We start from the raw sequence: 12605 nt of genomic DNA, 5'->3' as shown, positions 1-12605 counted from the left end.
CGAGGCTTTTCCCACAAACCAGAGGCAGTTTTCTCTCCATCAGGAAGTTAACAACCTCTTGATCCGACGGTGTTTCGATTGAGACCTTGGAGGACGGGAGGCAACAGGTAACCGTTTTTAACGTGAAGATCATAAGGACCAAAAGGGAGTTTGTAAAAGACAAAATAGGTCAAAGAATTTATTATTGCTCTCACTGCAGCAAATTGATCTCCATTTCAAAAGGCGGAAGTGCTGGCGTCTCCCGCCTGTTCTGCCGTTTCCAAGCTGTTGACTTATGCCGCGGATTCACGCCCAGGCTGTGACATGAATGCGTTCAGTGCTCAGCACTGCAAATGGTGGCCAAATCTGGTCTCCCCTTCTCTTCCCTGGAGCTTTGTGACTCCAAGCCCAATGTTAGGTGAGACAGATCTGGCTTAATCAGGCTTTGGAGTTTGTTGCTTTTCTTTTTTCGTAAAGAAGAGGCTTTCACTACTCAGAAAAAAACATTTTTTATTGCGAACCTTGACTCACTTGTTGGCTTTAACTACTGATATATCAAAAAATAAAAACTTTCCCTTTTGTCATACCTTTTGAAAAACTGTCCCAGTTGGGAGGGAACTTAGTGCAAACCCTGTGTGATGAAAGCAGGCACGATGTTTTTCATTAAAACAAAATTTGTTTTCACTTTTTTGACTGACTCTGAGGTTTTCAAACAAGCAGGTAATAGGTTTAGATGGCACTAGTTTTTCTCTGGTGAAAAGCTGCAATAGAGCTGTCTTTTTATTTGATTTTGCTTCACAGATAGTGGAGTATGGCATTTGTTGCTTGAAAAAAAGAGAAGGCCACAGGATTTGAATTTAGGAGGTTGCATTTCTTATCCATCTCCTTATTGAGGAAGAAGTTTGGAAGCTTGCTTGGAGTTAATAGGGAGAACCCTATTCCCTTGCTAGCTAGGATTTACCGCTGGCTATTGCACAGGTGAATAGACCTAGTTGTATCTAGAGAGGCATTTTTCCTCGGAAATGGTTTTAGACTTTACTGGTCATTTCTCACCATATTACAATTGCTCACTTGGATAACTTTCGTGAAAGATCAATCTGAAAAAGTATCTTATTTCTCTTTAATTTTTACTTTTGAAAGGTAGTTTCTTCAGATAACGCAATCAGTATATCAGCAATATTTCATCTTCCTAACTTATTTGCTGGATTCTCCCCCATACAGTGTACGCTGCTTAATAAGAGAAATTGCCAGATTGACTGGAAAATGTAACTTTAATGACATCATTTCAAGCACTAGAACCAGTGAGAAATAATAATCTCAATGAATTGGTTTCTGCACTGTTCTTATCCCTCATGTGCAAAACTACTATGCATGATGTGTGCGTGCGTGCGTGTGCAAATGTGACCAGCAAGGGGCTGAGAATCTGCGTAGGTTCCCCTGCCATTGGGTCACTCATAAATATAAACTGATGAAGCTGTCTGAAAATGCTATCTGCAATTGGTGGGAGGGACTGTGGGAAGGGAGCTTCTCCCCCCTTTTCTCATTATTTTTCTTCTTTAACACTGGAAATTCAGATCTTGCTGAGGAGTGCTTGAAAAAAAATTGAACCTGGGAAGGGATCATGGGTGCAAAAGGGACCTTTTTGGTCTTTGGACTTTTAGGAAGGTGCTTTAGAAGGGATGGATAAAAGGATAAAATGTCTGTTTTTCATTTGGGAAACGCTATCTGTGCTAAAGATCCAGCCTATTCCCTCCTTCGAGAAGGTCTTAATAAACCTGACTTAACACACAAAGCACATCCTCACTAGAACGAGGAAAGAGTTGTTCCTGATATTTTTAAATTAGAGAAAGAAAAGAAACCCCACGTTACTTTAGAAGAACAACATCAGCTGCTCTGTGAGCAGAAGAGCAAATGAAGCCTTATTTCCTACAGTTTTTGCATCCAATATGCCTTATACCTATCCCGACCACAGAAAAGAAAGCGGGGGCTGTGGCTAGTCTGGAGCTGTTTGCACAGCAGGCTTCTTTGCTCTGCTGAGAGCACTAATTTGGGTCTCTCCTGTTCAAAACACAATTTTAATGAAAGCTATGGGACTATAATCTTTTAGGCCGCTACCCCTCCTCCAAAGTTGACTGATGTTGGTCAATCGGTTCCAGAGGACAGCAGATGGATGGACATACAGGCAGCATGTGGAGTTAATTTTCCTAGAAAACCAAACTAAAACACAGAGCTCGGTTTAATAATAAATTCTAGCCACTTTTAAAAGTGTTTTTTCCTCTGTCTCTTCGTACAGCTTGAGTGAAATGAACAACTGCTTCCAGGTACTGTTTCACACATCCCATCAGATACGCTGATTAGTTAAATAAAGTTACTCTGTGGCTGGCTTCCACAGCAGTAACTGATGACAGACAGTGCGTTGTAGCAGTGTCTGATATATAAAAGACACAATTGTAATAGTAGGTTGACTTCAGACTCTTAAAAGATGTCTTTTTCATTTCTTCCCCTTTTGTGTTTTTTGGATTTTTTTTTTTTTAAGTGGAATGCTGTATATTTAAAGAAAGTATGAGGAATACCAGGTCTTGACGTTTCAAGTCTGGATGACACCACCTGCTTGAGAACCCTGGCGTGTTCTGGCCCATATCTGGGTCTCATAAAGGCTACTGCTATGCAAATAATTATCTACATCATTTTTGGTTGAAAGTGGTTGCTTGAAACAAATTGTTCTGTTAAAAGTAATTTTGGTTTCTTATTAGAAAGAAAAAAATAGAGGAACAAAGCATGGAGTTTTCTGTTGAACAATAGGCTATTGTATCTTTTATAGATCTGTCTCCTGTGAATAAAGCAGCAGGTGGTTATGAAATTATACATGCCTTAGAAGGGTCGGTAGATAACTGAATAAAGGCTTTAGAAGAAAAGAAGGGAAGGAGTGGGGGTTCAGGGGAGATGAAACGTGCACTGTGCGTATGGGGAATTGAGAAGTGCAACGTCCTCCTGGAATAACCTCAAAGTCTGGACAACTTCTCTCTGACTTGGATGCCAAGAGACTGTACAAATAGATGGAGAAGATGCCATGAAAATCTCTGTTTCATGCCAGAAGAAACTACGGTTGATGGGGCATGTCCCCATCCCTGGGGAAGGGAGTGTGGTGTCATTGCAGTGTGGCTGCCAGAGGTACTGTTAGTGCTTTGATGATGCTCTTGGGGCCTTTCTCCTACCAGATGTACCTAGGACTTTGTAATTGTCCTTTGAAAAAACAGGTCTTCAGAGGGGAGCTAAGGCAGCTGGAGCTGGTGCTGTGACTGAGCAGCTGTAGGGAGCCACATGGAAGAGAAGAGTAAGGGCAGCAAGGTTAGGCGCAAAGCAGAAAGGGGTATGGCTTGCCCGTCTGGCAGACATGGGTGCTCTTTGGGGTGGGGAGGACGATGTTGCTCTGTGGTTCGTTGCAGGGACATGCAAAGGGGCCCTGCTTCAAGTTTCATTACCATGTTGAGGACTTGCCTTGACCTGCTTTGCGTTTTTTCTGGAAACTAATGGATCACTTCAAAGGAGCAGGAATGGGGTTGTCTTAACATCTCTGTAGGTTGTTGGTGCTCTCAGTTCTGATATCTGCTGAAAAACACTGTTGGGGAGAAAGTTCAGCTCTCTTCTTAGAGGCAAGGACCTTGTTCCAGCAAGCACAGTTACCTAGAAATATTAGAAATTGTATTTTAATGTAAGAAAAATTTTTTATTATGGTAAGGGTGGTTGAACACTGGAACAGGTTGCCTGGAGATGTTGTAGAGTCTCCGTCCTTGGAGATATACAACATCTGACTGGACACGGTCCTGGGCAGTCTACTCTTGGTGATTCTGGTTGAGCAGGGGAGTTGGACCAGATGATCTCCCGAGGTCCCTGACAATCCCAGCCGTTCTGTGATTTTGCAGTCCAGCCTTCCTCTTTGGCTGTGCTCTTAGAAAATTTGTAGTCGAGAAAGAGAAATCGAATAGAAAGCATTCTCTGAAGCCCTCATCTGTCGTCTTTGTAACTCATGAATATCTGCTGTAATGGAGTTTAGTGCCAGTGAAAGGAAAAATATTAGGCTTTTTTTAGCAATAGGTGGCCTCTGTCTTATGTACCACAACTTCATTGGTACATGTATTTATGAAGTTGTGAGGAGAAGGGGGTGGTGCTCCCAAAATAACTCAGTCCACTTCTGACTGAACACGCTGATAAGGGGAAAACTTTTTTCAAAATATTCCTGGTGCAGCGGAGTGGGAGAAGAGTTTCCAAGCCCCGTTTAGGTCTGAGCAGCTCCCGTGGGAGGATTGCAGTGCTTGGTGCCTGTGGAGGCTTTGGAAGCACCTGCATGGGACTGGTGGAGTTGGAGATGAGGTCCAGGATGTGCACCGGTTTGTCAACCCAGCCTATTTCCAAATGCACCAACCAATCTTCCGGAGAGTAAAATGGAAGAAAACACTGTTGGGTTTTTCTTTTTTTTTTTTCTCCTTCTCTCTCTTTCTTTCTCTCTCTTTTCTTTTTTTTTTTTTTGATTCAGTGAGCCAAATAGTCAGTGTCATAAAAATGAAATTGTGCTGCAGAATCTCAAAGCAAATTTATTTTTTTTCCTTTTAAGCGCTCCACAGGAGCCTGGGCTGTCTCACCTAAGAATTCAGCATACTTATTGCTCTATGCTTGGGCTGGTTTTGCACAGGACAGACTCATGAACCCTAGCTTAACTTTTGCAGTATTCTGGGAAAAAACAGTCTGGAGATCGCAGGCAAAATTTTTCATCTATTTGCTTGGGTTTTATTTTTTAATTTTACTGTTATCTAATAAGCCGGAGCGGTGGATTTCTGGAGATGGGAAAAGAGCTAAACATCTGCATTGGGCTTGATGAACTCATGTGCAAATTTTCCAAGGGGCTCAGGAGCTTTGGATTTAATTGATCAGAAGGAGTCTCAAGCCGGCTTACGAGGAAGGCTTGAGGTGAGTGGAAGCCTGTGGCTGTGGAAATGGAGGCTCCTGCATGTGGTCACCTGAAGCAGAGGCACCGCGGGAACTCTTGGAGGCTGCAATCAAGTAGATTAGCAACTCATGCAATCTATTTATAGCGCTATTCAAGATGAGCTTCTTGTTTTCCTGTCCTAGTCTCTATAGATCTGCTCATGTCTTGCTTTGAGGGCTAAATGCTCGGACGATGGGAGGTCACCTCTTTTCTGCGCTTGTACTGTCCAGCACAGTCGCAGCTTTGGCCGGCAAGCACCAGTGCTGTAATAACCCAAAATACAACCCCAAAGCAGTTGCTGGTAGGTGAAGTGCTGCAAGGTGCGATGCTGTGTGGAGAAGCAGCGCTGGGAGAGGTGCAAAGTGCTACTCTCCTGTCTTTGGTGATAGTATGAGCCCATTGTAGTAGAAGCTGTGTAATTTGGGAGCTAAATACCAATTTGAGAGTCAGAATGAAGGGTATATGTCTTTTTTTCCCCCCCTTTCTAGTAATACGACAACTTGCAAATCCTACCAAACCTGTTAGAGATAGGTCTTTTTAAAGGTAGTTAGGTACCTGAAGAATCAGAGACATGACTGTAATCCATTTTTCAAGTGCATCTGCATCTTTGGGCACTCAGATGTCTTTAAAATCCTGGGCCTTGGAGACTTAATTCCCAGGAGGCTGCAGTCTGAATTATCACTAGCTGCCTGACCCGCTCCCGTGCACCCCTGACTGCTCTTTATCTGACTACAGATAAACGCTTCCTCCGACTTAAAGGGATAACTCTTTTTGAAATGGATCAAATCGCGCTCGGTTTTAGTCATTTGAGGTCCTGCTACTAACCTCATGCTTTTATTCTAGCAAAAAATACCAGCTTGCGTTAGCCTGAGCAGCTCTTCGTTCTTAACGCTGTTTTAGTATTCATTGCTCTAAACAAGGAATGCAATTACCCTATGGCAAAATAACTGTCTCCAACTGTCTTTTTTCCATTAAACAAATGGGAGGTTTTACCTCTTGGTCTTCCCACAGGATTAATGCACTTTCTCTGCAGGAACGATCTTAAACCGACCCGGGAATCCGAACAACTTGCAGACAGCAAGCCTAATTGTCACAGAACTTATTTAGCCAATGCCAGTTTTCATTAACAGGTGATCTCTGTTAATAACATAGACTTATAACTCTTCTAAATGAAAAAAACCCTCTTACCTTTCCCCCCCACAGGCAGGGATAATGAACTCCTAAATCAGTGCTCTTTCCGAGGAAGCTTTTTTTCTTTTGACAGAGGTTAGTTTGAAACCTCAGTGATGTCAGAAGACCCTGATGCCTGCACACACATCCCATTGGGAATATAACGTTTAAAAAAAAAAAAAAAAAAAAGCAACATCCTGGCATTACTGAAACCAGCTTTACTGCTGGTTGCTACAAAACTAGAATTTGAGCCAGGACTTGCCCATTTATTCCCTACGGAAAAAGCCAGGGCCTGACAGGGCATCTCAGACAGGCTGCAAGGTTGATGATCCTGGGCAACAAATGGGTTAAGCCATTCTGTAAGCTTGAAGATCCCTAATTTAGGGAAGCTGTGGTCTTCCTATCAGCTAGGATGTGATTCAAATGTGTGTAGTTGGCTCCTGTGAATCAACAAGCCAGCAACAGTTTGAGATATTTTGGGGGATTAGTGCCACATGTCTTTAGGAATAACTTTATTTAAATTTTTAGGGGAGGGGAAAAACAGTTTCTGGATAAAAATGATATTTGTTCAAAAAGAGAGTGGTTTCATTTGGATTTTTTTCTCCTATTAAAAACTATTTTCTTTAACCTTCCCCCTTCTTCCTATCCTTCCCCCAAACTAGGTGTTAATGCAAAGCCAAAGCATCTGATTTTGTTCTCCTCTTACAATAAACTTTTAACTTCCTTGATGATTTCTTTAATTCTTTCCAATGCAACAATCCTAGTTCCGTTTGGACCAGGGGCATTTTATTGAAGGAAGTTTTGGAAGTGCCGTTATTTAGGATGTGACTGAAATCTAGGCAAGCTGGAGTAGGGCAAAATGTACTGCCTTCAATGCTCTGCTAGCAAAGTGATTGGATTTGAGGCCTCAGGTACCTTGAATGTCTGCAAGATTAGGTACGAGGACGCTTAGGGATGATTAGAGCTGTTGTCCTTTTTTTTTTTTTTTTTAATTTGAATTTATCTTTACTAATTTGAATCCCATTTACCAAAAATGGGCAAACAGGAGCTTGGGTAGAGGAGAGGCTCCCGTTTGCACCCTTGGTCAACAGGCAAAGGTGAAGAGGTAAGCTCAACCTTACTATTAGACCTAAGAGAATCCACGTCAGAGCCAGCTGCGGGAAATTAGGAGACTGAGTTCTGCTGCTCATGGAGTATCTTGTTCTTTCTATAAATACCCCAATTCTTAATCGTAAAAGAAATGAAAAAAAAACCACCACAGGTTGGGTCAGCTTCTGTCAAAAAGCAGATTGTTGTAGAAAATCCCCCCTGAACAGGAAACGCTGAAAAAGCGGGGAGAAGTGGTCCCGCTGGTGACAGAGCAGCTGACAATAAATGCTGGAGGAGCGGGCCTCCTCTGGCAGCAAGAGTGACTGTTGGGACTTTCCCTGACCTTCCCTTCTTTCTACCTCTGGTACTTCAGCTGAAGCAAGGGGATGTTCTTCCCGCTCCTCCTCCTTCGTCTGTCAAGTTTGTTTTTGTGGGGACGTGGTGGGATTATCTCGTGTTTATTCCTGCGTGGGCTACGTAATCCTACTATAAAAACTCTGTTGCTGCAGGAGAAGAAAGCCTAGGGCTGCGTGCCTACAGGCAGGGACGTGGGAGCTCTTCTCTCCCCTGGGTTTGTAAGACACCGAAACAGCAAAAAAGTTATCAAAGAGTTTACAGAAACTTTTCTATATTGTCACAGATGCCCATGGGATTAATGCATGGAAAGCGTTGCGCCCTCGGTTTTACTGAGAGTCTTATGTACTCGGGAGCTTTTCTTAAAGATCTAGAGCCTGCGTTAACACAACTGCCGGGAAATCGCCGCTTACTGACGTTTTTCTTTTGAAGATTTTTGGCCCTGCTTGGTGCGAGGGGAAGAAGCTCACAAAAATACACCTTTAATGGCGCCAGCGGTGAGCGCCTGCAAAAAGAACCTGCCCAGGCTTAAAAAAAATAAACGTTATTTTCTCAGTTTTAGGGAGCGGAGAGATTTATGAATTTTCAACGCTCGGGTTGGCGCTGCTCTTTGGGCCGACTGAGCAGTCAGGCTGGTTACCAGCGATTCCTCTGAATAGCTGCTGCGCTAGGCGGGAGGAATGACTAATAGAGAGCACAAAGCGCTAAAATTCCTTTTTTAAAAGGAAAAAGGACCTTTCTCCCCCTCCTCTCCCCCCCCAAACAACAACAACAAGTGACTCCATTAATAACCAGCTTGAGTGGCAGAGCAGGAAATCGGCTGCAAATGAACAAAGAGCCGCCCGGCGGGGATGCTCCTGCGAGCAAACGCCAATTCGCGCTTCGGCAGGCGGCGGGTGGCAGCTCCCTTTCCTGTTCAAACATTTTAGCCGGATAACGAGCGAAAAAAAAACAAACTTTTTTTTTTTTTTGCATAATCAACTGCGTTTGGAATGGAGAAGCCCGAGAGGAAGGGGAGCGGCGGTGCTATTCGTTTGCCGGCGGCGACGCAGCGCGGGACTCTGCTTTAGGCTCGGCGCAGGCGGTGGCTGTTATTAAATGCGAGGGCGACCTGGTTACTTGCTAAAACGGTGGCTGGGGCGCGTTGGCCAACAGCTATTGAAGTTCTCCGGACAGGGAGAATAACTTACCGAAATGAGGTTTCATGTCGATATGGAGTGGGGCTGCGAGGGGAGGGGGGTTCGGCTCAGGGGGGCTCCGGTAGCTGTCTAGCGCGGGGTGGCGTGTTTACGCGAAGCAGATGGTTCCCTGTTTTACTTGGCCAACAGATTAGCGAGTTGGCTTCGAATCATCTTCTGTGGTTTCCCGGGAAGGCCGGGTTCCCGTTTGCGGCAGAGCAGTATCGCCTCGGGTGCGTTACCTTGTGTCGGAGCAGGGAGAAATACCTGGGCGTAGAAAGCGGCCGCTTTGTCTCGAGACGCCGTTGGGGTAGCTCCACCGGGAAACGTCGCCTTCCTTATGCTCCCCTTGGCCGGCCCCGTTTTTCGGCTCTGCAAGGTGCCGGGGGGGTGGACGGGGAAGAGGATGTGGCATTGGGAATAACTTGCCAGAGAGAGAAATTAAGATGAATATGGCCAGGGCTGGCAGAGAGCAAAAGCTCTGAATATTTATCCCTATCGAACCTTTCCTGAAGAAGAGAAGGCAGGTGGCTTTGCTTTGGTTTTAAAAAAGCTGGATGCTGGAGCAAAACCGTCAAAGTGAAGTAAAGCTGTGTCCGGAGTCATTAAGTCCAGATTAACCTTGTCCCTGGTCTCCACATCACCCAAAGGGCTGTTGTCATTAAAAATGCAAATTTAATTTCCAAACCTTCTGCTCTTGAGTAGAGGCCAGGTGGCACCAGCACCGATCTGAAATCAATGACTCGACTTGGTGCTTGCTGCGACTCTGCAGCCAAGTGTAGCTGGTTTTGCGTCAGCATTGAAGGATGCTGCTGGATCTCTACAGGGAGGACAGCGTTGATTTATCCTACCTGTTTTTCCCCTTCCTGTCGCAGAGATCCCGGTTGCTTGCGTACCAAAGTCATTGTGCTTTGGCAGCAATAATTTGGCATAGCTTGATGGTGGGGCGTTGTGAGTGCCGGTTCTTGTTTTATTGGACATCTTCAGTTTCACGGTGATGGAAGAGCCCTCGAACTGACAAAGGAGAAGAGTCCAGGGACTGACTTCCGTCAGCTTGTGAAAATCACTTCAGCTGGGGAAACAAGAATTAAAACTAAATTAAAAAAAAAAAAAAGCATTGTGCCTTTTTGAAAGCCATGTTAGGTGGAAACTTATTTTCATTTGACTTTTAAAAAAATGCTCAAGTGCTCGAGTTGAATTGCAGCTCCTGGTGGTTAAATGCAACACGTCATCCAATTAATACCATCATTTTCCTGTTACTGGGGAGAGAGGGCTGCCAGTAAACTGGAAATCGATTTTGATTGCTCTTTGTACAAACTCACGGTCTTGAAAGAGCCTGAACAAAATAGTTGTTCCCTTTGTACACAGCAAGACAAAAAACTTCTCTGTAACTTATATTTAAGTTACTGAAGGGCTGGGGAATAAGTGGATGGGTTTTCCAGTAACCAGTATTTAAACTAACACATACAACTCCTGCACCTTCACAGCTGCTGAAGAGTTGGGAAGGGCAATTCAGGAATACAGTCACTGAGAATGAGAATTATTCAATATTACATGTTTACTGGAAATTATTGATCAGTGATGCTCAGCTTCTTATGAAATGCCACAGAGAAAAGGCATTTCAGATGTGCGGCAATGAAGTCTGTAGCAGCATGATCACTTCTCTGCAAATTAGCTCTCTGCAATGTAGGAATCTTCCAACAGGAGAATGCGAAGATATTTAAATACATTATATTTACATTTCAAATTATGTTGGCCAATGCTGCTACTGATATTATTTCTTCTTTTTTCTGTCTTATTATTATTTTTTAAGTCCTTAAAGAGAAGGTGTTCTCTGTACTGTGCAGAGGCTGGAACAGCAGCAGGAGAATGCGACTTTGAAATAATAGGATCTGTAAGAATAGGCAATTTAATTCAAGTGTAGTGATTTAGTGCCCTGTTAGTGTCCTGATGTATTACTCCATTTCCAAAGACCGTAAGTTTCTTCACAAGCATAATGACAGGCTTAAAACTTGTGAGACTAATGCCACAGCTTTCTCTCTCCTCAGCTGTTCCCCATAATTACAGGAGTAAGGGAATTTTGTTCTCTCCTAACGGATTAGCTCCAAGAGAAATAAATCAGATAATGCTATTGCACCGCTGGTTTCTTGTTTCTTTCCCTCTCTCCCTCAAAAGCAGGCGAGCCCTACAGGGCAGTGCAAAGGGGTTGGAAATGTTTTTTCTCATCTGCAGTCCACGACAGAGTTGTGATCCCAGCTACGGTGTCATCATGGACGCGCTTTTCGAAATGCTTTGGTTTTGTTGCTGTTTGGTTGCTTTTGGTGCTAACGTTAGCTTCTGTATCTGCTCTGCTCCCAGATGATGGCCCTTACTCGAAGGGGAGCAAAGACTCCGGTGGGATGGACGCAGCCCTGGTCTCCAGAAGGCAAAGCATCCCAGGTAAAGACGAGGGTTGCATCTTGCTCCTGTGCCGCCACACCTGTAAATCCCTTGGGCTGTCCCGGACTACCCCCGTTTTGGTGTATTGGTGAGCGGGGCTTTTGCTGGAGGGCAGAAACGGGTGGTAATAAGCAGCGTCAGTGTGAGCAACCGCAGTCTGGTTTGGAGTGGTTAAAATGAGCTGGGAAATACCTGGTTCCTGCCCTGAGATTGCACCCGCGCAGGAGGAAAATCACAGCAAAGAGAGAGGGAAGAAGTACAGCCACACCCAGGCTTGTGGAGTAGGGAGGGAGGTTGGCAGTGGCTGGTTAGCTTTGTATTTCCCTGCAGGTGGGACTGCGTGTGTTTTGATATTTAGTCAGTGGTAGCACATTGCTGTGCGATAAAATCCTTCCCATGCAGAAGAGCTCTCAGAGGCCCAAAGAGGTAATAGAGAAACGTTGATTCCAGGTCTTGTCTGCCAGTGGCCTGTAAGCAGATTTGGATGGGTTGCTCTGGACAATTCATCTGCTTCGTAGTAAAGACCGAGGCTTGGGTTTGACTTCTGACCGTTAACGACACAGTTGCCGGTTTGGTTTTGTGTGCTGGAGTGGCCCTGGAGGGAGTAGAGCCCTTTTGCTGTCCCTTCATCATTGCAGCGATGAAGGTGAGATGTGGCTGTTCCTCAAGGGCCTCTGTGAGGTCTCTGGGAAGGGTAAAGGGTTCAGCAAGCTCCTGGAGTTTTCCTGCCTGACTGGAGCTACTTGCTGCTCTCCTGGAGCCTGTGTGGAGAGAGGATGACTCCTCACTTGCAAGACCAAGTCTATGCACTTGCCCCAGCCCAAGGCAACCTTATAGGGAGGGCAAAATTCAGGTGTGCCCTCCCTGCCCCGGGGTGCTTTGAACAGCAAAGAGCAGCTTGGCACCTGTGACTGAGCAGATCCTGGGGGGCAGTGGAGAAAATGAGGATGGCAAGAGTCTGGAGGGCTTGGGGTGTCTCTAGGTCATGGAGCAGGGGTTAGATTTAGGGTTATGAAGAGAGGACTGGGGAGGTCTATGCTCCTCTGTTGGCAGGGGTGCTCCCCACCTGTGGATCCTGTCCCAAGGCTTCCCCCAGTCCTTTGGTAGGAGCATTGTGAGCAGAAAGGTGTGAAGACAGGGTTACAGAAGCTGGCAGAATCAGCCCCTGTCTGTCCCGGGCAAAATGGGCTGTCACCTTGGCTATCGTCAACATGGGATTGCAGCCCCAAGCTGGCCTTGGTGTGGCTGTGGGCCAGTGAGAGCAGTCTTGGGCTTCTGCTATTTGCACTTAAAGACAACGTCTTGAAGGACCAGACACTGCTTAACGAGCACTCTTACACATTTATGTGCGTCTGTGATACCAGCAGCAGGTTTATAGCGGCACTGGTTGACCGACGTCCACTGTTGTTTAC

The 12605-nt window shown here is 45.1% G+C and overlaps 1 protein-coding gene across 10 annotated transcripts in view; it reads left to right on the top strand.

Moving 5' to 3' along the window:
• Window positions 1–12605, top strand: part of GRIP2 (glutamate receptor interacting protein 2) — a 306845-nt gene that overhangs the window by 229330 nt on the left and 64910 nt on the right. For 9 of the 10 annotated variants that reach the window (XR_693324.2, XM_068907123.1, XM_068907122.1 and 6 more), the window contains exon 2: window positions 11113–11193. Coding sequence is in view for 9 of the 10 variants with exons in the window: in XM_068907123.1 (XP_068763224.1) it covers window positions 11113–11193 (81 nt within the window). In the remaining variant the exon portion in view is untranslated. Of the gene's footprint in view, window positions 1–8754; window positions 8776–11112; window positions 11194–12605 lie in introns of those variants that run through there. The other variant, XM_009669300.2, reaches the window with a different exon arrangement.

Source organism: Struthio camelus, chromosome 14 (genome assembly GCF_040807025.1).
Source record: "Struthio camelus isolate bStrCam1 chromosome 14, bStrCam1.hap1, whole genome shotgun sequence".
NCBI classification, from domain to species: Eukaryota; Metazoa; Chordata; class Aves; order Struthioniformes; family Struthionidae; genus Struthio; species Struthio camelus.
This window is presented reverse-complemented; position numbering and strand designations above follow the sequence as displayed.